Source organism: Salvia hispanica, chromosome 4, assembly GCF_023119035.1.
Source record: "Salvia hispanica cultivar TCC Black 2014 chromosome 4, UniMelb_Shisp_WGS_1.0, whole genome shotgun sequence".
In the NCBI taxonomy this organism is placed as follows: domain Eukaryota; kingdom Viridiplantae; phylum Streptophyta; class Magnoliopsida; order Lamiales; family Lamiaceae; genus Salvia; species Salvia hispanica.
In genome coordinates this window covers 2,387,699-2,411,234 of record NC_062968.1, presented here as the reverse complement: position 1 = coordinate 2,411,234, position 23,536 = coordinate 2,387,699, and the positions used below count along the sequence as shown (strand labels likewise).

General features: G+C 33.8%; 3 protein-coding genes across 4 annotated transcripts; 2 read left to right on the top strand and 1 right to left on the bottom strand.

Moving 5' to 3' along the window:
- Positions 1-6,902: 6,902 nt before the first annotated feature.
- Positions 6,903-7,637, top strand: LOC125218553 (heavy metal-associated isoprenylated plant protein 47-like). The gene is made up of 3 exons (XM_048120238.1): positions 6,903-6,945; positions 7,016-7,094; positions 7,265-7,637. The coding sequence occupies exons 1-3, from the start codon at positions 6,940-6,942 to the stop codon at positions 7,528-7,530; spliced, it is 351 nt and encodes a 116-aa protein (XP_047976195.1). The 5' UTR covers positions 6,903-6,939; the 3' UTR covers positions 7,531-7,637.
- Positions 7,638-13,699: 6,062 nt separating this feature from the next.
- LOC125220086 (BTB/POZ domain-containing protein At1g55760-like) lies at positions 13,700-15,922 on the top strand. The gene is made up of 4 exons (XM_048122222.1): positions 13,700-14,197; positions 14,661-14,809; positions 14,893-15,011; positions 15,081-15,922. Exons 1-4 carry the CDS (start codon positions 14,076-14,078, stop codon positions 15,681-15,683), a joined length of 993 nt encoding a protein of 330 aa, XP_047978179.1. The 5' UTR covers positions 13,700-14,075; the 3' UTR covers positions 15,684-15,922.
- A 158-nt stretch (positions 15,923-16,080) lies between these two features.
- On the bottom strand, positions 16,081-22,631 carry LOC125220085 (protein DNA-DAMAGE INDUCIBLE 1). 2 transcript variants are annotated; one of them, XM_048122221.1, is made up of 16 exons: positions 22,374-22,627; positions 22,245-22,277; positions 21,999-22,135; positions 21,597-21,714; positions 20,651-20,767; positions 19,830-19,895; positions 19,224-19,286; positions 19,097-19,141; positions 18,516-18,577; positions 18,324-18,417; positions 17,861-17,953; positions 17,699-17,768; positions 17,505-17,575; positions 17,206-17,254; positions 16,697-16,722; positions 16,081-16,406 (listed from the first exon to the last, which is right to left on the bottom strand). In XM_048122221.1, exons 1-16 carry the CDS (start codon positions 22,437-22,439, stop codon positions 16,281-16,283), a joined length of 1,236 nt encoding a protein of 411 aa, XP_047978178.1. In that variant the 5' UTR covers positions 22,440-22,627; the 3' UTR covers positions 16,081-16,280. The 2 variants fall into 2 exon arrangements, 1 of the variants encoding a protein (XP_047978178.1); XR_007176288.1 differs by lacking the exons at positions 16,081-16,406; positions 16,697-16,722 and adding an exon at positions 16,746-16,853 and having other exon boundaries at positions 17,104-17,254; positions 22,374-22,631.
- Positions 22,632-23,536: the final 905 nt, after the last annotated feature.

Genomic DNA, 23,536 nt, shown 5'->3' with positions numbered 1-23,536 from the left:
TGCATATAATTAGGTTTTTGGTCTCTAAAACTTCCATAGTAAGAAACCAACTACAAAAGCTCTCGAAATGAAGGTAGAGTTTTGTTCAATTAATGCAGGAGATTAATTTCATTTGCATCTAATTGTATGATTTTGTAATGTAGAAAAAGATTGTGCTAAATGTGCCAATGCACAATGAGAAGGCTAGATCAAAGGCCATGTCGATTGCTGTGAATGTACTAGGTATGTATATTTGTTACATGTAGCAAACTCTATGCAATGTACAAACACCAAACTCATCAACAAAGTGTCAAAACAACATCAGCACAATGTCAACACGATGTAAAAATTTCAAGATTTTGATGTCAACACAATATACACCACAGTATGAAATTTCAAGATTTTGATGTCAACACAGCGTCAACAACATTTGATTACATCCCTCTATATATGTATATATTGATTTGAAACTATCACACAAACCCTAATTTATTGTACTAAATAATTTCTGATTAAACACTGAATCCATCATAGATCTTAATGATCTAATTATATGTCTATAAAGATGATATCTGAGATGATGATAATGCAGGAGTGGAGGCGGTGAGTATTGGAGAAAATGACCGGCTTGTGGTGACCGGAGAAGGGGTGGATACGGTGTGTTTGGCAACGAATCTCCGGAAAAAGTTTTGCTTTGCTGATATTGTGAGCATAGAAGACGTTTAACCGGCCAACTCAGGTAGGCCATCTTCACCGATTTCAAGTCCTCTACGGCCAACTCCGGCCCTGTACTGCCCACCGGTTTATTATGAAAGGGTCGTGTCATTCTAATTGCACCATACTCTGATTTGCTAGGTTTTCATTTCATTTTTTCTTTACAATTTTCGAGTTATCATTGTCATATAAATGCTTGATCGATGGTGTATACATTTGTTTCATTCAATTTCGATGACTTGAATTTAACAAATTATTTGCTAGTATTAATTACTTTCTTGCTAACTTATGCATTCAAATATGACTTGGAGTCAATGGAGACATTAGACATACATTGTTCTTTCATAAACTCTAGTTAAATGAATCAATTAGAAGGCACTAGTATTTATGATTAGAGAATTGAATGGCGATATATCCTTAAATTGCTCGCCTTAATAAAACATTCTAATGCTACTCTCTTCATTAAAATACTTCACAAATATTCATATATCAAAAGTAAACTTAGGATCTCCTTGGTTTCTATTAAATCACAGTTGTGCATAAAACGCAGGAAATATTGAATGAAACGCAAGAAATGTAATTTATAAGTTTCTCTCATTTTTAATCATTTTTCCATTTAATTATTTTTAGGCAATTAGTAATTCAAACATCATTCTACCACAGGGGCCCACCACACAAAACCTTTATCTCTTCCATTTAATATGTATCTTCAAATAAACTTTTTTATATATAAAAATTGGTTTCAATTTTTTAAACATTAACTATAAAAATTTATACTCTCTTTGTCCCACTTTCGGAGTCCCAGTTGAGTTCGTCACGGATTTTAAAAATTGTAAACGAAAGTTGGTGAAAAAAGATAGTGGAATGTGGATCCTACTTTTATATACACCACTTATGGAATATCCCAATCGGAACTCTTATAGTGGGATACCCAAAAATGAAAAACCGAGACTCCTAAAGTGGGACGAAGGGAGTACTATGTTTTATTCAAAAGTGTAAATAGTGATGAAATTTTACTAATTGTTTTATCAACAGAATCCCATATATCATGATTATACTAATTGTTTTTTATCACAAGAATTTATCATTTACATTTTAGAACAAATGATCATTTATCATGTGCTCCTCGATACTTCCAAAATTAATATCTCTAAACAAAGATCCACTTCAATAAATTAAACTCCTAGAAAATTCATTTTTGAAAGAATATTACGAGCTAATTAGTTAAAGAACATTCATAATAAAGAATAATATGCAATGATTCTAATGGGGATGTGCATCCTACGTTCGAGGTTTATTAAAAGGAAATCCGTAAAGTCAAAGCATGACTCTCTAATTAAATTAGGAATTTAAAAAAAAAAAAAAGTTATTCCTCACTTAGAGTCCAAAGCAATAAGTAATGAGAGCCCAAAACATTCATAATAAAGAATTGGTATGTGATGTTAAAAAATATCTATGGTGATTAATTTCACTATGAAAATGATAGCTTTGGAATAATGATAAGTATGGTAATTAACTATAGGCTGTGATAATATTTAGCAAAACAAAACAATAGGTCAACGTGATGTAAGCGAAATGATATGTAATCTGGAGTTTCAACATCAAATAGGCCCATGTGATTAGTTTAATTAAATGTTTAAACCAACTTCCCCAATACTCATAATAATATTAGTTCTAGTTAAATTTATATGGAGTATTGTTGACACACTCTTGGTCTTTCTTTATTAACCCTTACATTTGACCAATGTAAGCACCTAACTTTATTAACAATACTAGTTTTGAATTATTTTCTCTTTTTTTTTTTACATTTAAATGCTAGAGAATTATGTCGGCCATTAAGTACGGAAAGGCCAGTATGGTCGATTTATAGAATATTTTTCACTTTTTCAGTGAAAAACATTAATTACAATTGTGTTTTGGCAATTTAAATTTTGAAAGCATTGAATAATCACTAATCATAAATATCAACCTACTCTGCGAATAGAAATTTTAATATAAGGAAATCTAGGACGTAGCGTAGTAAATAGTAATGGCCTACTTACTAGTAATAAATCAAAAATATAAAGCGTTTATTTTTAATTATTCATACCACCAAATTACCGGAGTCTGTAGATACAACTAAAATCAATTAATTAAAGGTGTCATGTAGGGTACTATATTTCACTTAAATTAGTCATATATTTGTAGTAAATACTACTCCCTCTCTCCATCCATATATAATAGATAACACATTTTTGGATAATGACATGAGATTCTAAGAAATTTTGTTTTGTATGTTAAATAGAGAGAAAAAATATATATTTATATTAATGTGAGAAAGAATTTTTTTTTAAATGTAAATATGACATCTTTTGTAGGATAAACTAAAAACAAAAGTATGACATTGACATCTATTATGACACGCGCGTGACTTTTGTCATATACTCCCTCTGTCCTACTTTAGCAGTCACGGTTTACCTTTTTTGGGTGTCCCACTTTAGGAGTCTCGGTTGAAATATTTCACAAATAATAATAGACTCATATTCCACTAATCTTTTCTTACTCACATTTTATTATAAACTAATATATAACAATATGATCCATATTCCACTATTTTTTCACCAACTTTTCTTTATATTTCTATTAATTCGTGCCGAACTCAAATGGAACTTCTAAAATGGGACGAAACTCATGGAAGGAGTACTACTACTTTTTAACAAATCAGATAAGTTTTATAAACGAAAAATATGTATTGGATGGGCCTTGCAGAATAGTGGGTCAACAAATCTCAAATCATAGTCCAAACTAGCCAACCATTTGAAACCCAATTGCAAGTTGCCTATAAAATTTAGATCAGCTTACCAATTTTGTATTAATGGGTTTGGAGAGGGACAGATAGTTTAACAACTGAATTTGAAACAGCATTAATTACGAAAATCGTTCAATCTTTGAAGTATTGTGACATTTACAAACTTCAGTAAATAAAATTACATCTTATAAGTGAGTCGATTAGTTGTGCATTACAATTTTTGTACATTTGATCGTGTAACTATAAAAGTCATGTAGCCAATTTTTATGATATATGAAAGCACATAGGAGAAACTAATTATATCAATATTAAAAAAATAAATATGAAAAAAATATAAATGTTACAATTTTGTGATATGGGGTTATATTGATTGTCGATCAATCATATTTTATTCATTTTTATGTAATTGATCCTCCACTTTTCACCATAATCTAAATCTCCACTATTCCAACCAAAATTACAATGATTTAGGAAATTCAAAAACAAATCGATTAGAGCATCATCAATAGCTTTAGGCCAGCAATAGTCTAGCCAAAAACTCTCTCTGCCACATCATCAAGACAAGAAACCCTTCATGTCACATCATCAGGACAAGAAACTGGACAAGCAATAGTCTAGCCATAGGCCAGCAAAATTATAAAAAATAAATAAATTACAATCACGCAAAATACGGAATTAAATTTACGACACAGATACAGAAAAATGCAATAATTTTATATAAATTTAAAAAAAGGTACATCCTAAAAAAAATTACATAATTAAAAAAATTCATAAAAAAATACAATAAAAAATGCATATAAAAATACATTAAAAAAAATGCAATCAGCTAGCCGAAATTGAGCCTGCTATGGCGGGCGCATCGGCCAACGAATCGGCTAGCGCCCACGATCGGCTAGAGCTCGCCGATCGGCTAGCCTAAATTGCCGCAATGGAGGTTAGCGGATCGGCTAGCGCCCGCGATCGGCTAGCCTATCCGCTAGCCTCCATTGGAGATGCTATTATTGCTTGTGGCTTTAGCAAAGCAATCAAGGTAAGTCAATTCGAATATAATACAATCGATGCCATTATTGAAGATGCAGAATTTAATTATCAAATTTTTATAAGCTTTTCTTAGTAAAAAAAAATATACTCCAGCTATTGAGTCGTGACCTTCTTGGTCTTTCTTTATGCTTCAACAATAATGTTTTTGTGAATTAGTTAGTAAGCTTTCTTCAATGAGTCTATATATACTATAGTGTGAAACGATCATATTTCTCGAAATCTCTTAGGAACTACATATAAAAATGCCATTAAATTAATAGAAATAGTAAATATTTTTAAAAAATTAATGCGCAACAAAATGGACTCAGAATTTAAGAAGTTGTTAGTAAACTATACTATATACATAGGCATTGTCACGGACCCACGGTTCAACTAAGTCGTACATTAATCATTCTTTGTTGACAAAATAAAATATGTGTATATAAATATAAACAAATGAGGTCAACTGCAAATATATCATTCGGTGATTAAAAATGTTATATATATGTAGGTTTACAACATTCACACTCTTGCTTTCTTTCCTTGTTGCTTGCATAATTAGTTGATACAATATGTTTGATTAATTATTTTATTGGTGACAAATATTTCCTTGCTTTCAAATTTTTAATAGTGACAGAATATAAGCTTACAGTGAATAATTTGAGGAGAAATCTAATATTCATTAAACCTGGACTTATTTGAAAAACAAGATTCATCTATGAAAATTAAACTCAATCAGAAATTTTACGTGCGTGTCTATTTTGTCAGTCCCATGAAAATATCACTTCCTATTTTTAGTGCTAATGTTTTTTTCTTTTTAATGAAGTAGAGCATATTATCCACTATTTCTTTATGATTCAATCTCAGTCACCGAACTATCCGACGTTCGGTTACTATGACAGAGTTATCACTCGGCCCGTCGGCCCGTGTCTCCTTTATCATGGTCGGTCTCGACTGATTATTTTTCACCCTAATCTCGCGACAATTCATCTGGGCTAAACCCATGTGACTAAAATTGTCACATCTCTCTTCTCTCCCACCTCTGCTTCACCCGGCCGTGCACAACCCGCTATGCAACAAATTATTTTGATCGAAGTTGTGAAAATTAAATAAAATTAAATAATTACTAATGCTTGTGCTATAATTATCCTTTTATTATGTATTTACAGTAATCCTTTCCATTCCTTTTTATGCTTTTGAGTTTTTCCTACATATATTTTTATGAACGAATTCAACAAATAATTAGCTAATTACTTAATTAATTTAATAAACAAATTTTGATTCAGAATTTATTAAAATGTAATTAAAATTATTCAAATTTTAATATTTTATTAAAATAAGATAAACAAACAACATTTCTAAATCCAACACTAATTCTAACATAGACAAGACACGTCCTAACTTATCATCAATGGCGGACACAGAAATACACGGGAGTAGGGGCTAAATTCTCAAATTTTACCTTAAAAATAAATTTGTAGGTAACTTAGATTATTAATAGGGGCTTTTATATAATAATGTGTATAGAATGTGAATAAATTTTAGAACTTTATAGTATAAAATAATTAAAAAAATGAATTTATTAGGGGCTAAAGCCCCTCCCCCATTAAATGTAGGTCTGCCAGTGCTTATCCTAGTCTCATGAACCGAACAACCTCTAACGATACTCCAATTATTTTTTATTTCTATCTTTCTATTACTTTATCAATTATGCATTAATTCTCGTATCACGATAAAATATCCTTATTTTTATTGGACATAATGAGTATATCAAAGGAAAATAAATAAATAAGTGTTCTATTCCGAGAACTTAGTTAATGCAATTAATTAGTTGAAGTGGGATCGAGTTAAGATTTCAACGACCCCTTAATTAGTTGATTGAAATATTTAATTATGTTGCTTATCGCTATTTATGAAGTTAATTCGGTGCAGCCAAATATTTTATGAATATATTAGCAAGAATTGGTCCAAATATATGTCCATAATTCTCACACCACACTCAACAGTGTAACCCATACCTGCCCACAATGCTTCCGAAACAAATTGCACATATAAAATTATTCATTTTTCTCCTTTTTCCGGTTTCAAAATTTCAACATGTAAAATACAAAGAAAAAACAGGGAAAGGAATATCCTTATTCCTTAACCATATTATTTCTCAATTGCCATCGTTAACACCAAGTCCAATAGTCAATAATTATCGGTTTCATATTTCTTCACTATTCCACGTAAAATATTTTTTGGTCCGTCACCATACGCGGTTGATCACACATTTTCCTACATATGCATGACATATTTTATTTAACAGTACATAATAAAAAATTGCTATGTATTGGGGGATTTTTTCCTATAAATTGAAAACAGAAGGGTTACATATTAATTAGGTTTTTGGTCTCTAAAACTTCCATAGTAAGAAACCAACTACAAGAGCTCTTGAAATGAAGGTAGAGTTTTGTTCAATTAATGCAGGAGATTAATTTCATTTTCATCTAATTGTATGCTTTTGTAATGTAGAAAAAGATTGTGATAAATGTGCCAATGCACAATGAGAAGGCTAGATCAAAGGCCATGTCGATTGCTGTGAATGTACCAGGTAATGTATATTTGTTACATGTAGCAATATATATATTGATTTGAAAGCATAAAACAAACCCTAATTTATTGTATTAAATAATTACTGATTAAACACTATGAATCCATCATAGATCTTAATGATCTAATTATATGTCTATAAAGATGATATCTGAGATGATGATAATGCAGGAGTGGCGGCAGTGAGTATCGGAGAAAACGACCAGCTTGTTGTGACCGGAGAAAGGGTGGATTCCGTATGTTTGGCAAAGGCTCTTCGGAAAAAGTTTTGCTTTGCTGATATTGTGAGCATAGAAGACGTTAAACCGGCCAATTCAAGTGGATCGTCTTCACCGAATTCAAGTCCTCCACGGCCAACTATGGCGCAGTACTGCCCACCGGCTTATTATGAAAGGGTCGTGTACGATTCCTCTCCTCCTAATTGCACCATACTCTGATTTTCTAGGTTTTCATTTCATTTTTTTCTTTACAATTTTGGAGTTATCATTATCATATCGTATCATATAAATGCTTGATCGATGGTGTATACATTTGTTTCATTTAAATGGATATTGTGAAGTAACGTAGAGTTCATGAATTTCGTTGAGTACTTGGATTCTAGTAGTATTACTTTCTTTGCTTAATTATGCATTCAAATATGACTTGGAGTCGATGGAGACATATATATCATTACATTGCTCACATTAATAAAACATATGCTAATGCTACTCCATGTTTCTTCATTAAAATATTTCACAAAAAATCTACTCCATATATTATGATATTCATATATCAAAAGTAAACTCAGGATCTTCTTAGTTTCTAACTTTCCTGATTTGTTTTTGTAACTTCCTATAATATACATAAAATTCATAGAAAGTCTAGTATGGGATACGAAACATTCAATGTTCAAAGTATGATTATAAAAAGACTCTCCAAGAGTAGTTATAAATTTTCAGAGATTTTGGTTATTTAATTTTATACATTCTTGTCCTTGTAACTGGTCTTTGTTTTAATGGTCCTCTCGCAAAAACATTTATTATTCATCTTGGAATAGTTCTAGGAGATATAGGAATCCTTGTCACTGATAGTCAGTTATTTTAATTCATGAAAATTTTTATGAATATTGGATAATGTAGATACACCAACCGGCAACCACACACAAAGAAAAATGCACACACAATTATTAATATTATATTGGATACGAGCCCATTTTAGGCGGCCTGCGATCATATAAACATTTAATGGGCCTAGATTAGTTAATTACTACTATAAGAACTTCATGCATGGACAAAACCCCACGCCTAATTTTATTATCAAGCCCAAAAAATGTTCTATTGTATAGGCCATAGGGTTTCTTATATCTACATGCAATTTTATGAAGAGGAGATTTTCTATCCGTGCCGCTTGTTGCGTGGTGCTTTTGTAGTCGTCTTGCTCGTCTAGTCGAGTGTTTCGTTCATACCAAACGAGTCTAACGTGTAGTAGACGGCCAGTGATGTGCCGCCATGTCAAACACAAATAAAGTAATATTTCAAAAATTAAAATGAAGATTGAATTTTTTTTAAGAAAATGGCCAAGAACAATGCACGCGATTATCTTAGACGGTCCAGGGGCGGACGCAGAAATATTTATTTATAAGGGCTGAGATTTCTAAATTTTATTTTAAAGTATATTTTTTAATAATTTCAATTATTTATAGGGGCTTTCACATAATAATTTACATTAAACTTGAATAATTTTTTTTAAAATTAATAGAAAAAGGTTAAAAATTAAACATAATTTAATGAGGACTTAAGCCCCTCCCCCATCTCACTTGGGTCCGCCCAAATGCCCATGACGGTCATGTAACTACTACATGCGCGTACGTGGTAGTGATGTGCCGCCATGTCGAATCTAGCTCCTTCAACGTACCACATCTCACATCACTCGAGAACGTGACACGCAGTTTTGACTACCTTAAGGTAGATGTTAGCAAACGAGTGCAATAAGTCAATATGATCAACTTCCACCCATATCCCTTGAAAAAAATGGTTGTTGACATATAGTCCAAAATATAGATGTCAAATATCAATCTTAGTAGTACTACTAATATTTATGGGAGAATTGACTTGGACCTTTAACACACATATCCATCGAGAATACCCATTGCTATTGATGTCAAATATACATTGCTATTGCCTTAAACAATAGTTTGTCCTGAAGAAGTACATTTTAGAATAGGAGAGGCCAAAAGAAGTCCTGTTGCTACGTGTTAGAAAAATGAGTGCAACAAGTCAATTTGATCGATTTCATTTTCTTGAATTAAAATGATCGCTAACTAATTTATGACATGAAGCCCCACAAAATAGATGCCAAGTGGCCATCATACTATTTATGGGAAAAGTACAAGTCCGCTACTATTCATGCAACGTGGACTCATTAAGCTTTCATTGATTAAAAAAACATTTTGGGGAAAAAATCATGTCGTCGATCATACGACATAGGTTAACTTCAACTCAAATAAATGGGCATGAAGCATGAAAAATCATATTTTATGACTTTGAACAAGAAAAATCATACTTTCTCCGTGTCAAGATAGTTGAATCATTTTTATACACGTATTTAATATAATATTAAATAATTAAATTGGAGAGAGAATAAAATAAAATAGACTCTTACTTTTATTTTCTCTCACTTTAATTATTAAGTTAATATTTTTTTTTAAAACACATGAAAAAATTGCCATATATACACTCATTTAGTATCCACTATTCATTTAAGAATAAATTACCATAAAATCATAAAGTTTGTTCAATCTCATATCATTTAAAAATAGCTAATTATATTACAATTTTAGTATTTTTCACATTTCTCCCATTAATTTTGATTTGGAGAAAATTATACAAGCTTATCACAAGAATGACCGAATTAATAGAAAAAAAAAATATATTAAAAAAAAAACTTAATTTCTTGAATTCCAAAATTTATCAATTTTTTACAAAATTAACTAAATTAGGTCTATTTTAATAACAATCCCACACTTTATCATCAACATATGCAAAATATTAAATCAAATGGCAAATGAGACATTCAACAGATCGAACGACACATGGTCGCTGGCGAATTAATCAATAAATCAGGCTATGCCTAATTGACCATAACTACCTTCTAGACTATAATCAATGCTACCTCCCATGAATTTCATTTTGTTAAATGTCATAACATATTTTCTCTCATGCTCTCTTACTTATCTCAACCTTTTAAATGTCGCAAGTAATCTCTTTGAACATTAACACAAAATTAATGCTATATTTAATTGATTAATATATACTTAGTAAATAAGTTTATTTATAATTGTAAACTGTGACAATATGCTTTAAATATATGTTTATATACAGAAGAACTTTAAATATAATGTAATAGAGTATTCATATAAATATCTTGAGAGAAATTGAGAACGTTGATTGCGTATCTAATATTTGCCAAATCCATAATATATGTAGAATATTTGTCACACGATCTAGCATGGAACATCATCAGACATCAAGCAAAGAAAGACACGTACAAACAAACAAATGAACTCAATCATGCCTTAGCCCTATTTCAATTATTAGGGGAAGATGTACACGTACACTATATGTTCTTTTTCGATAGATTGAAATGTTTCTTTTAAATGAATTAAATTGGTCTCGAGATCTTTGACCTCGGACGTGCTATTTTATTTTGCATTATGGTAGCTGTATAATCGATTATTAGAGCATTTACATCGCGTCTCGATGAGGGCTCTATCACGTCTCAGAGAAACGAGACCGCATCGAAACAGCGATGCGGGACGCCGTCTCGTCTCTATCTCGTCCCACGTCTCTCCGCGAAGATGTGGCTGGCGAGACAGCTCGCCACGCACGTTGGCCACGTAGCAAGCTCCCGTTCGTCTGTGACACCCACTCGCCGACCATCGTTTATATCCATTGAAAAATATATATATTTTTTTATTTTTAAAAAAAGTTCCGAAAAAAATCGAAAAAAAATTCCCAAAAAAATTACTACCCTTTTATAGCCATTTTTTTTCAAATTTTTAATTTTTTTTTTCTATTTTTTTAAGCCCCCAATCACTTCTATAAATGTCAAATCATTCCCACAAACTATCCACCATAAAAAAACTCTCTATTCTCACCTATCATTCCCACAAATAATTATGCGGATTTTAATAAATTGTAATATTAGGATTTCAATTATGTATTTTTCGTATTTTCGGATGTTGTAATTTTCGTGGTTTTTAATGATTTTATGAATTATTAGTATAATTTAATATTTCAATGAACTTTTAATTGAATTTGTTGGAAATAAAAATAAAAAATGAAATTGAATTAATAGTTAAGGGATGAGATGGTTAAGAGATGGAGGGATGCAAGTGATGTCTCTTAGTTAAGAGATGGGGTGAAAAGTGCAATGGGGTCCATGAATAGTGAAGAGATGAGACGATTAAGAGATAGGGATGCGGATGACCTTATTGAAGCTAGACTAGCTAGAAACTTATTTGAAGATTAACAATATTAAGTGTCTTTCAGAATGACAATTTAGTTCCCCTAAAATAACTCACACTTTGAATTATAAAAGAGCACTAATCTGAGGGTCAGAATCTTTCATATTAATAAAGAGAAAGTGATACAGGAAAATAAAGTTTTTCATTTTACTTTCAAAACGTGGTAGAGGATCAAACAATAAGGAAAGGAAATAAACATAAAATTCGTTGCTTTAAAGGATCATAAACTAAATTCGTTCCCTCAAAGCATCCGCGCCCATAGAAAATGGCCACACGCCATTAATTAATACAAAATGTAAAATGCATTGCCAAGGGTCCAATTATTTAGATATACTAGATCTTATTTTATATTCTAGGAAATCTAATACTACCAATTATTACTAATAGTATCCGCAGCGGGCTTTTATCCGTTCGTGCCAGCGGCACGGACCGCCGCTGCGAGCCGTCCGTCCTTGCCAGCGGAAGGGCGGTGCTCTTAAATAAGAGCACGTTCGTGCTGCACGCGATTGGCCAACGACAATTTTGTTTTTCTTTTGTTTTTTTTTTCAAAAATTTGAATTTAATTTTAAAAATCATTTTTACATAAAAAAATATTTTCCCACTTCTCAATAAATTATATCCTTTTGCTAAACACTTTTAATTTTTTTTTCAATTTTTTTCTCCAAATTTCACATTTTAATTATGTATTTTTATTTTTTACGATTTTAATTATGTAATTTTTATTTTTTAGGATTTAATTATGTAATTTTAATATTTTAATGTATTTTGATATTGCAGAAATATTTTTAGTAATTGAAGTATTTAAATTGAATAATAGAATATTGGGACCCTTGAGCTTGTCCTTGTGGTAGAGCACAGATGTGGATGTTGTGCTCTTGCCTAAGGACAAGGAGTAAAAGTGGGTCCGGGTCCACCTCCGTGCTCTTATCTAAAAGCACGAATGGAGATGCTCTAATAATAATAATAATATTGCTTAAACTGACAAAAATATAATAGTATTCCTGAACAACTTTATCCAAATAAACACAAAAATTATTGAATAATAAAAGCACGGATGAGGATGCTCTAATAATAGCAATATTGCTTAAACTAGGAAAAATATAATAGTATTCTTGAACAACTTTATCCAGATAAATACAAAAGTTACTGAATCCAATGTTTATTACTTGTGAATATATATATATATATTTTAGTGTTATACACGGACAATTATTATGGTTTTTAAATTTTTTATTAGGATTTCGGGTTGGGTACGGCCCGTACACCCGTTTCGTCACCCCTATTCTTAACTCTACAATACAAGGAGACTAAAGTAGTACTCCCTCAATCCCACAAAAGACACTTTCCTTTTTAGTTTGTCCCACAAAAGATGTAACATTTTCCTTTTTGAAAAAAGTTCTCTCTCACATTAATATAAAAATTACTTCCTCTGTTTCTTCATAGTTGAGGCGGAACTTTTTGGCATGAAGTTTTAGAAATGAATGTTGGGTATGTTAAATAAATAGATAAAAAAGTAAGAGAGAGGAAAAGATAGAGAGTAAAAAGTATAAAGTGAATAAAGTAGAGAGAATAAAGTAAGAGAGAGTAAAGTAAGAAAGAGGAAAAAGTTACCATATAAGGAAACGACTCAACTATGGAGAAACTTCCCGGAATGGTAAAATGACTCAACTATGAAGAAACGGGAGGAGTATATTTTCTCTCTCCATTTAACACACAAAACAAAATCTCCTAAAATCTCGTGTCGTCCATAAATATGATATTTTTTGTGGGACGAAGGGAGTATAATTTTCAGCTCACAATACAAGCACATTGAAGTATATTGGTCCAAAAAATCAATGTACAGTATAACACTAGTATACAAATAATAAAAAAAAATCAAAAAAAAATAAGGACCATTCTATAATTTTTTTGAAAAAAATGAGTATGTGAAAAATTGAGTACTATAAAAAGTCATTTGAGAAGTATTACAATGAAACAGTGTTAGAGAAGTAGAACTTTGAAAGCAATTAATTTAGGAGTACTACACGTTAGAGGTTGAGCATAAAAAAAAGAACAACAATTGTCACTCGTTCTCCAATATATAAATAAATCATAAATCAACCTACCTCAAGTGTAGTACAAGCAAACAAATCAACTAAGCAATCAAACTCAAACCCCACTCTCTCTCTCTCTCTCTCCCCCAAAATATCAAGAAACAGAGGCAAATACTTCACTATCACTGAACTGATCAAAGTTGCGATCACCAATAACCTGGCGTGCCGGCTAGTATCTGTGCTCGCTCGCTCTCACAAATCCATTTGAAAGTGTATGAATATATATATATATAGAGAGAGAGAGATTGAAAGAGGTGTGAGTGAGAAGTGAGTAAATATATGAGGAAAGCAGAGACAAGCCAAGCTGGGAAAGCACGCCGATCAATTCTTGGAAGGTATTTTGGACTGCATCCATGACATCACCGCCGCGCTCCTCTTCTCCCGGATGACCGCCGCCGCTGCCTACCGTGTCGATACGACGTCGCGCCTCGCTCAGTGGCGGATTGACGATTTGGCCGCTGCCTCCTACAGGAAATCAGACCCTTTCAAGATTGGCCTCTGGAATTGGTCAGTTTCATTTCTCACTTTTTTTTCCTTTAATCAGCCACTGTAATTGTAGAATAAGGAAAAGGGGTTCAAGAAAATACTTAAAGTTGCAATCTTGATGCTAATGGAATATAAGGGTTTCATCATTCTAATCAGTTTTTAGTAGTATTTGAATTGTAAGGAAAAGGGGTTCAAGAAAATACTTAAAAGTTGTAATCTTGATGCTAATGGAATATAAGGGTTTCATCATTCTAATCAGTTTTTAGTAGTATTTGAATTGTAAGGAAAAGGGGTTCAAGAAAATACTTAAAGTTGTAATCTTGATGCTAATGGAATGTAAGGGTTTCATCATTCTAATCAGTTTTTAGTAGTATTTGAATTGTAAGGAAAAGGGGTTCAAGAAAATACTTAAAGTTGTAATCTTGATGCTAATGGAATAGAGGGGTTTCATCATTCTAATCAGTTTTTGGTATTTCAATTGAAGGCATTTATCTGTGGAGAAGAGCCGAACACTGATCATTAGATTGTATCCTGAGGTAACAACTTTAGCCAAAGAAAATCCCCCGATAGCATCTTTTATGATCAAAGTCATCAGCCTTGCAGCAGGGGAGCGAAAGTGTTTTGTTCATCCTGGTGAGAATCATCTCAATCTCACTATGTTCTTTAATGGAAACCCACAGTTAATTTCATGACTTACAACCTATAGTTACTTGTAGATGTTACTGATAAGCAGCTCAAAAGCAGTGAGGATTTTGTATGGACAATTGAGGTTCCTTTGAGTGGCAAGTTCATCGTCGACGTTGAGTTTCTTGACATCAAAACTGCTCCTCCGGATGTAAGATAACGTTCAATTTTTCACTATTGTAACTAAATGAGATGGAGAACTTACTTGTGGAACGTGCAGGGGGGAGAGCCTTGCTCAATTTGGAGTGGAGGGCTCACGTGTAGCCAGTCGAATCATACGGCTATTGCATTACTTGGTCGAATGCTGTCTGAGGGCATTCAAACCGATGTAACGATCAATGCATCTGACGGTAGCATCTCAGCACACCGGGCCATTCTTGCATCCAGGTCTCCTGTCATCCGCAGCATGTTCCTGCACGAACTCAAGGGGAAGGAAACGGCTGCCATAGACATTTCCGACATGTCTATTGAAGCATGTAGAGCTTTACTGAATTACATGTATGGAAATGTGAAGAAGGAGGAGTTCTTGCCCCACAGGCTGTCCCTTCTTCACGCAGCTGATAAGTACGAGATTTCAGACCTGAAGGATGCCTGCCACGAGAGCCTGCTGGAGGATATCGACACGACAAATGTGCTGGAGAGGCTCCAGAACGCCAGTGTGTATCATCTGCCAGAGCTGAAGAGCAGCTGCCTGCTATATCTTGTGAAGTTCAGCAAGATCTATGATATCCGAGATGAATTCAGATCGTTTCTGCAATGCGCAGATAGAGAGCTCATAGCTGAGATATTCGACCAAATTCTTGGCGCCTGGAAGGGGTTCTGAAATCCTATGTAATCAAGGATGGATATTCTTTGGTTCAGTTTGCAATTGTTTGTTGGCTAGTAAATGTTACTATCATTAAAGGTAATGATTTAATGTAAACTGAGTATATCAGCAAAGTCCAATGTGTATAAGCTGATGTGCTATATATATATAGAAAGGAGAATGTAAGATGTGAATATGATTGAAATCAATAGAAAGAATGTTTGCTATGAGTTATCAATTCATAGCAATTAAATTCAGGCCTTGAGTCTTACAAATCAACAAAAAATCTTAAAATTGGACCTTTAGAGAAATAAGTTGATATAACATAGCCAGAATTCAACCAAACCTTTTCGGAAATGAGACATGAATGTGCGAAAATGAAAAAGAAAATAACCAGTCCGTGTAAGTGTAACAATTATCCAAAATAAAAGTATCTACTTTGTCGAAATAATTAAAGAATTCATAAGTATAGAGCATTAAACGAAGACATCATCAAGTACTTGCTAATTCCGTTTGGAATGAAGCAATCCGTTCCTTAAAATCCAATGTTTCTATAAATATTCCAACTCAGAAAAAAAGCAAGAATTTTCTTTGCAGTTGCAGGGGGCATCCCCTTCACCCGAAAAGAAATCCGGCAGCTTGTTCTTCGTTGCCATTAAAAAGCTTCAGAGCCTGAACCACCTGTTCTCTTCCAAACCCAAGTTCGACTAGCTTCACAACTTTAGCTTCAAACTCAGCTCCCTGCAAACATTCATCACTCGGGGTTAGAAAGTCATACTAGTACCTAAACATACAATGTGCAACATCGTTTGACCCAGGCAGAAGTAAAATTCATGCTAGGATCCCACAACTTAGTAAATGAGCTATAAACATATAAGCCCCTAACGAAAATCAGCTTTGCGAGAAAGGAGAGGTAACAGGCACAAATATAATACTAGTACGAAAGAGTAGATATCTTCATCAGATGAAGCAAGGAAATATACTTCATTAATAAAATTTAATTGAAGTTGAAAGTGGCAAAGAATGTGTACCTGGGAAGCATTGTTGCTGAGACTTCCTGCAGATTGCAAGAAAGGGACATTAGTTTCCCATAGTATACGTCTAAAAGCACGTGTAAATGCCACAGAAAAGATGGGAGGAGAATCCCACAAAAATGGTGGATTAAATTTTGGAAGAGTAATCAATACTCCCTTCGTCCGCCATTAGGAGTCCCATTTATGGGCGGCACGGATTTTAAGAAATGTTAAGAAGTGGGTGGAAAAAAGTTAGTGGAACATGGGTCCCACTTGTATATATTAGTTTTAAATGAAATGTGAGTTGAATGAGTTAGTGGAAGGTGGGACCCTATTACCATTTATGGTAAAAGTGAACCGGGACTCGTATTCGCGGACGGACTAAAATAAAAAAAACGGGGCTCTTATTCGCGGACGGAGGGAGTAACAAATAAGTGCAGAAACAACAATGTGCCTGCTACGTTAGGATATTTATCATGTGTTCCTTATCTACAAATAAATGCAGATTCAAAATTGTCTGAACTAACCAGAAGGTCCACTTGGTGAACTGACGTTCTCTCTAGTTGCTGATGTTGCCTGAAAGTCAGAAGACATTTGTGAGATTTATTGGTTTGATTTACCTTGCATGGACATATATTTAAAGAACAAAAATCTAAAGCAATAAGCATAAAACTTAAGTAATATGTTACTGTATTACACAAGAATTTGATTAGTTCTAGGAGAATATGGAATGATCTGACTGTCTGACATATGGAAATCATTCGTAAAACACAAAACTGGGAAAAATACGGATATAACTGAGCAGCACGGTCAAGTTTATCCTTACTTGTGCTCCTGAGCTCGAAGCATCCTTTGCATACCTCTCTTCATCCAGAAACTGTGATGGAATGTCCTTCTCTGAATTTCAATAACATTAGTCAAATGTGATCAAAACCGTATTTTTGAGCCATATATTCAACGATATAAAATTTTCCATAAACATGATAGCCTTCAAACAGATATACAATGCCAAATAATTACCTGCTAGGAAAGGTACAGAAACCTCTCCTCCACCAACTCTCAGTACATTCTCCTTTAGATCAATAATGCACTGCATATGATGGCTTTATATCAAACCAAGCATCCTAGAAGGACTAAAGAAATGTAAAAGAAAAAGAATTGAACAAAATAAAAGAAAGGTACTTGGTGCTTGCGGAGCATATCCAGGCCAAAGAGAAATTCCATGTTGGGTGCATCCAACACCATAAAGGAACACGGATAGAATATACTTCCAATCTACAGTGTTATGTAAGACCATGTTAAGCTTATAAGGGATAATGTGTAGTATGATATACATTGTTTAGTCGTGAAAACACTAAAACACATCTGAACTCATGTTCCCAGGAGGCCTTTGTTAAGAATTTAGAAATGAATTTATCCAATTCTAAAACTTACACACTCCCAACATGATTAGACATCAAAAATATAATTATCACACGTTTTTAGAATAAATATATCCTTGCCTTCTCTTATTTCCAAAACAAACAATAAGCAAAACATAAATTCTTGCAAAACCAATTCTACCATTTTCAGAACTCCCATTTAAAATTCTCAGACACCTCTTAGTAATCATATATAAAAGCAACTAATCATTTTTTAGGCCTACCTTGATAGGAGCAACATGTATCCGACCCAAAATCTCAGACTGCCCAACTCCATGGGCAATACCCTTGTAGCGTGTATCCAAAAGCCTCAACAATCTGTAATGAACAACAAAATAGTACGACCATCCCAATCAGTCAACAAGTATATCATCTAAAGAACATATAATGCAGTAAAAAATATAGTAATATGTTACCCCAAACGTTCAGCACAGCTTTTAGATATAATTGTTGACTGAGCTCCACTGTCAACAAAAGCCTGAAACAAAGAAAACAAGATTGTTTCACATAGCTTAACAGCAGAAAGTGCTTCTGCACATTAGCAGGAACATATCCCCATCGTTCTCTATATTAAATATCACTACAAGCATTGTGCATATTGTCAAAATGGTTTTACATTCTAATCAATTAAAAAACAGTCCAACTTGAACTATACTAGTATGAAAAGTCTGGATTGGAATAGCCAAGCAGCTCACGGCTACCCAGTAATAACAGATAGCACCTTAATTGTGTTTGTGTGCGATATTGCAGCATTTCAGATACCTATGTAAAGAAATAAAGCCCAATCTAAACTTTTCCAAGCAACCTAATTAGTATGTCTTCTATGTCAGTCGAGTGGGTTCGCCTAACAGGAGATAGAGGCCTCATCTTTAAGATTCCAGATCTATCTATTTAGCCCCATATCTCTCTTTCATAGGACTTGCTATCATATTTCCACCCGGTCTCTTGAAAAAGCAACTAAAAAGAAACAAATTAAACTAAATTTTCAGATCATTACCTTCATCGGAACACCATTAACTTCCATGTCAACATACAACATGACCTGGAAATATGAACATTGATGTAAACTTTATATTCAAAAAATAATTAAGTACTCTGAATGGAAAGCTGGCAATCATAATTACCACTCTTGCAAATGCCTCAGGGTTGTATTCCAAGGCTGCAGCCCAGTTTTCATCAATGCCTTTCTGCCAAAAACAATTACGGTTTGTTGGATCCAATAATCTTTTGTATACAAATGTTCAAAACAACAATGTAAAGGTCAAAATAACTGATTTAAGCAAAAATAAAATTATCTAGATCCTGAACCGACATCAAAACCACAGTAAAAAAGTATTCTAAACTGAATTTAAGATTCCTGCAACAAGTTTTTGTCATCGGACACACACGGAGGTCTTAATGACATGGATACCAACTAAAACCAGTTCACTTGCATGCATCTTCATAATATCTAGGCTATCTAGCCACCAAAAAACACCGGCAAGATAAAAGATGATAAACATTAATCTACAAATTCTTTCATATTGGAATATTTATCAGTTGCAGCAAACAGAAAAGGAATATAGGAAATATTGGCTAATAAGCCAAAAGAAAATATTCAAAAATGGGTTCAGAAAACCAGTTTAGCATAACTATGAATGATCTTAAGTAAAGAGATTCTCAATATAATATCAATGTCAATCTACGCACTGCAAATTATCTCGACATTATATAGAGGAAAACTGAGCAACCTGGCGAATAGAGGCTTCTATTTTCTTTTGTGCCTCCACATCAAATGGATCTGCATAAAGTAAAGCCTGCCCAAATAAACAGCATTAAAAAATAAAGAATATGAATTTATTATGTATAAGAGAGAAATGCATTCAAAACGAAACCAGGAAAAGAAAAAACCAAAAGGCATGTGCTAATAAAAATACTCCCTCCGTTTTTTAAAAATAGCAACTATTCCCATTTTGGGCCGTTCCTTAAAAATAGAAACTTTGGAATCTTTCTGTTTTAGGACATGGACCCCACAATCCACTAACTCTACTTTCACTATTTTTTCTCTTCCTCTCTCTTACTTTGCTCATTTTTCTTTTCCTCTCTCTTATTTAACCAATTCTACATTAAAAGTGCCGTTTCAAATGTTTCTATTTTTTGAATACGGAGGGAGCATAAAACTAATGAGCTTATCAGTATTCTGATTGGAAAGTAACCAACAAAATAATGCTAAACAATGAACGAAGAGATTCAGATGACAGCAGTTTAACTGTGAGTCGGGACTGTTATTTAAGAAATTGCATTTAGTATTTCATCCAGTAACTTTTGCAGATTCCAGCCAAGGATCAGATGTGATGTGTTATGAGAAGTTAGTAAATTCTTGAGAAGCAGGAAAAACAATCTCTTCAAGTCAATTATGAGATAGGAGGAAGCATCTAAACATAGCCATGTGAAATTACAGCATTACTACACATGATCATCCCCGTGACAAGAAGCATGTACTGCTATATCTAATAGGGGAACTATAGAATGGAAACAATTATAGATGAAGGAATAGCTGAGACACACTGACCATTTCCTCTTCTTGTTGACGCCTTAATTCAGATTTCTGGCGATTACGTGCGCGCAAAATGTCTTGTAACCTGTTGAGATCATTTCCAAGTATGGCTTGTGCTAACTCCGGATCCCTCTATCAGTTCAAAAGCCATAGTAAGATCAGCACCAAATCTAAGTGCTATAGATTTAGATTTTTGGATGCAAATATACCAAGAATCGTAAAACCTAAAAACAAAGATGGAAGAAATGAAGGCAATCACCAATACTAGCCCATCCCCCACCCCCTCCCTCAATATAATAGGTCAAAAGAAAAGAGGTAATCATCCTTTCAAAATACTCTAACTAAAAGGTAATGGGCACTTTTAAAAGCCATAGTATAATATTTGAAGAGTAACATTTGAGTTCAAATCATGGCAGTGAGTTTTATGAGTGGATATAATCCATATTGGTTTACCAATGACTACTTTTCTCGTAAGCATAGTTGGAACTAATAACACTAGAGTCAGGCACCCCCATTAACATCAAACACAAGAGTCAGGCACCCCATTAAGATCAAACAAAAGAGTCAGGCACCCCATTAAGATCAAACAAAAGAGTCAGGCACCCTCATTAAGATCAAATATAGAGATCGCATTCATTTTTTAGCATGATCACATGTCTCAAATCACTCAGCACAAATTGGCTTCACATATGGATGTTTGGATAGCTGCATATCAAGAAGAGAGGAACATAGCAATAAAGTTAATTGAGTTTGCAGCGATAGTGTCACTCTTGACAACAGACTTAGCACAGGATCCTAATCATGTATAAGAGCATGACAGAACATTGCCAAGATTAAATCTTTATCAATTTCAAGTTCTACATCATTACATCTGTACCAAGAACATGCATATTATTTTTATTTCTTTTTTAATAAACTAAATTAGGAAGCACTTTATTTGGTTTCCCAATTGATATAGTACCTGAAACAGTTGTGCCATCAAATTCGAATCACTGCGCACTTGCTGTTGGAAAGCTGAGGGATTTACAGCTGAACCATCAGGACTGAAGCCCGCAGCTTCGCTTGAAGGTGCTCCAGCTCTATTTAAAGATCACAGCAAAAACTCATTCATTCCAAGGAAACACTTTAATTCCCATACATTCCCAAACAAAATTATTACTTTACCAAAAAATTAAAGGGGACAATTTAAAGAAGAGGGGGAGAGAGAAAGGAAAAGAATTATGAGAAGCAAGTAATTAACATTATAGCATCATACATTCATACTATGCTATAGCTAAACGTACAACTACATAGAAACTTTCCTAAATAGTACTATAAATCTCAATGCCATAAATATTAAAACTTCAAGAATTCAAAGATAAACCTGGAACCAGAGGACGCGGCGTTCGGAACCATCATAACCAAATCTCCATCAGCAACACCCAGAGCACTCAATTTCTGAGAATTCCCCATCTCATTCCCGTTAAGCAGCAATTGCTGTTGCTGCAGCGGCACCCGAGTCTGTTCACACACATTGAATTGCACATAATTCCATATCAATAATCACAAACTATCCAAAAAACCAAGCAAAATTAGAAAGAATCAATAACAACACTAATAATCACCCCACCTCAACTTCAAGCAGAGCTTTCAAGTTCTCAACCTGTTAATTATGCATTGAAAAACAAAAAAAGAACAAAAATCAACAATACTTCAAAAATCAAGGGGAGGTAGGGTTCAGAAAGTTAGGGCAAATTACCGATTCGTCGCGATCGACTTCTAGCGTGACGATTTGCTCGTCGGTGGTCATGACGGTGATCTTCATCTTCTCCGGCGCAATTGGATTCGGATTCTTCGAGGAATTATCCAAAATTGAGTATGGAGCTATGCAATTAATAAGAGAAGGCTCTAGATTTCCTCCTACTTGGTTGATACTTTAACTAACGCCGAAAGTTATCTTCCTCGCCGTTGACTGATGCTTTCTAGGAAATCGGTCGCTTTACTTCTTCAGCTATTTTCCACTGCGGTGAATTTTCGGCTGCGGTAAAACCTGTTTCTGATTGAGAGGACGCTTTTATACTACTCCGCCGTTAATCAAGTTTTTATTTATTCATGGTATTTTAAAAGCATTTTATATGTATGAAATAAATTAGGTAATTTCCATAATTTCAGTTTTAACTTTTGTTTATTTCCTTCTAAATTCGAATTTGGATTATTACGACTTGTAAATCCGTATTAGTTAAAGTTAGAGCATCTCCAATGGCGGACGTCGCGGTAGGACGTCGCGGAAGTCCTACCCGGCGTCTGGCATTGTGGAGCAAAAGGTCGGACACGCCCGTCCCATTAGCCCGTCGGATGTCCTTGGATATCCTCGCGACGTCCTACCTGACGTTCGCCATTGTGGAGGGGGTCGGACGTCCGAGTTAAAATTTAATTTATTTTTCTTTTTAAAAAAACTCTATAAATACGGCTCTATATATACGGCTCGTTAAATTTTGTAAATTTGAAACATATAAATTGAATAATTGTGATTTTATTTTATTGCGGAAAGTCCTAGTGGAAGTCCTACATTGTGCAGTGGGATGAGAAGTCCTAGTGGAAAGTCCTAGTGACGTGACAGGAGGTTTTTATGGAAAGTTCTAATGAAAGTCTTGGTGGAAAGGGCGCCACCGGAGATGCTCTAAAATTTCCTTTTACCTTACGTGTGATTCTTGTGCCTTGCGTATGAGAATTGGGCTTTTTCTTTTTTTTAGTAATTGGGCCATAAGCGTTATGGGAAGAAATTGGGCTATGATTTGATAATAAATTACAAACTGACTATATTTTCTACTGGATCATTATTGGTTGGGTTTGATTAGGTCAAGTCAAGGATGTGGACGGATGATTAGCATACCCAATCAGTGAACTTGTTAGTGGATTAAT